Here is a 2,418-nt window from a genome sequence, read left to right on the forward strand (position 1 = left end):
CCATCCTGAACGCAAGGCTATATTTTGACAAGGTGAAAGTGCCTAGTGACTCGGCAGGCAAAAATGGATTCTGTTGGAAGTGGCGATGCAGGATATGCGAGAAGGGTAGAGACCATTTTCATGCAGAAAAGTGTTGCACACATCTTCTAGTTCACCACCGCAGACAAATCGAGCAAAGATGCCAACTGGAAGAACCTAAAGATTCTGAGGTACGTTGATCGCATTCTGCAGGAGGGATTCGTGCTTAGGTGAAACATTCGAACAGAAGTTCCTGTTGCTTCGGAGCTCGTGAATAGGCGTCGTTCCTTTCGGGCGCCAAAAAATGTCTCACAAATCATGGCGATGCCCTTCACATCTCCCCCTAGCCGAGGTCGAGAACTCTCACTTGAGTTAGCTTCCAGCTGTGCTTGGAATCGTACGCGACTCTGGTGGAGCATCCTGTTACGATGGAAGTAGTAGAATGTATTGGGGGCGTCATTCATTATCATATTCCCCGCTAAATGTAATAGTAAAACACAATGCAACATTATCTATCGTTCTCCACAAGGTATTGCTACATAGGATGCTCTGCAGTGGCGCTCCTAAGGCGTTGAACTTGTTATTACGATATCATTCCATTACTGACTCTTACTCGCTTTACACCTTTCCTTCACTGAGAGGTTGAGTTCAGCTTCTCGCGCCAGGACACGCAATAGCTGTACTCCGACGCTCATGGAGGCTCTATCATCATGAACCAGGGCGTCGCCTCCCTTACTGAGTCAGCCTAGTCGTAGTGGTAACTACAGCAGCGGCACTTAGTTGAAATTTTGTCTCAACCATCACTCTCTCGTACTATTCCTTGGGGAGTCTGCGGACTGTATACGCTTTTTAAGGCAATCTGGTTTATAGTCTATAGAGCCGACCACTTTGTTGCTATATGATGGTGGTGGTGACACGTTGCTGTTCTCGCTACTGACTCAGAAATGATACACATTGTACACTCGATCACTGTTAGCAGTCCTAGCTTAGGACGTACAATGCATCGCAAAACAAATAATGGGTGTTAATGACCACTGTGGGCTACAGTCTAGTGTGTTCTTGGTCTAGCCAATAACCACTGGTAAATAAGTTATTTAGAATAACTCAAAGCTGAATGATGAGTGAGGCATCAGAAGATGCTTACAGCCTGGTACCTGAGTTCAATTTTTGAACTCCAATCATATTCCGATGCTGTCAACGAAGGATATCCTAGATCCTCTATAAGTTCGGAGCCCTCAAGCTCATCTATCATCGATCACCTGAGGTGATGCACTTCAAGTGCTGTACGTGAGAACGACTATCAATAAGAAGGCACCAACGCACAGCAAAAAAGAAGAGTATGAACTTAACACCGTTAAGTTCAAAGAACAGAGAAGTAAATAAAAGGTTGCACTTGGAGGCGGCTCCATCATATCGTTAGATCGTCGAAGTACTCAAGCCATACGCGACACTAGCGATCAAGACCACTGATCCGTCATAGTGAAATGTTGATCATCTAGTACCGCTGACAACCACCAGCCTCTGAAATTAGGTTTAACTCCCCCTCACGGAAGTTTCCTAAGATAGATCTCTTCCCCATTCAGAACAGTGACCACAACCTCTGGAGCAAATCTACCACCCACCTCCTGACGTACTTTAGTGAAATCGTCGTGGCTAGTAGTTATACCACATCAGATGTGGCACATCTTCTCCTCAACCAGAACTTGAGTTGGTTCAGGCGACGTACAGAGGCCACGGAGATCTCATAATCCTTATCCACGTATATTGAGGTGTCACTAGAAGTACGCGAAACGTGGAACTCGCTTTGGAAGCGACCACGAAGCGGCTGGTTCTTGCACCTCACGCTCATCCATATATTGGCATCGTTGGGCTGCGGAGAATTAATTCCGTAGACCTCATATAGAAAATCGAAGGTATGGGAAGAGTAGTGATAGACAGCTGGTGTGAGATACTGTCCTATTTTGGAGAAGGAGAGAGTACGGCCCTCGAACTTAGTCAAGACCTTATTTGGTGATAAGAATTCTAACGTCTCGAGGTCGCCCTTCACGATCTTCCCATGATAGGGAAAGAAATGCGGAGGCTTACCGCCTGATGGGCATGTTGATCTAACCTTGTTATACCACCATTCGACAGTTCCGGTACAAGTACCGCTGTAGTCGATGCTGTAGATGTCTTGGCTCCCCCCTTGTTTTTTGAGTGGAAGTGCTCCGTCCGAAAAGTGTTGGTCAGCCGCGCAGTAGAAGAACATAGACACACGCCTGTCCGCGTCCACAGTGAATATGAGAGAGAAAAAATCTCCGGTAGGACTCTGCTTCTCTTCATAGTGATACGTACCGATAGACTGAGCATTGGACCCAAGGAGCAGTCCTGCAAAAAGCAGCAGTGCTGAAATACTAGCCA

At 46.4% G+C, this 2,418-nt stretch overlaps 1 protein-coding gene across 1 annotated transcript; it reads right to left on the bottom strand.

Moving 5' to 3' along the window:
• Positions 1-1,678: 1,678 nt before the first annotated feature.
• Pmar_PMAR002824 (hypothetical protein) lies at positions 1,679-2,106 on the bottom strand (the record flags this gene model as incomplete). The annotated part of the gene is made up of 1 exon (XM_002779685.1): positions 1,679-2,106. A coding segment is annotated over one exon (428 nt), but the record flags the coding sequence as incomplete, so codon positions are not given.
• Positions 2,107-2,418: the final 312 nt, after the last annotated feature.

The sequence above is a fragment of the Perkinsus marinus genome (genome assembly GCF_000006405.1).
Source record: "Perkinsus marinus ATCC 50983 genomic scaffold scf_1104296945870, whole genome shotgun sequence".
NCBI classification, from domain to species: Eukaryota; Perkinsozoa; order Perkinsida; family Perkinsidae; genus Perkinsus; species Perkinsus marinus.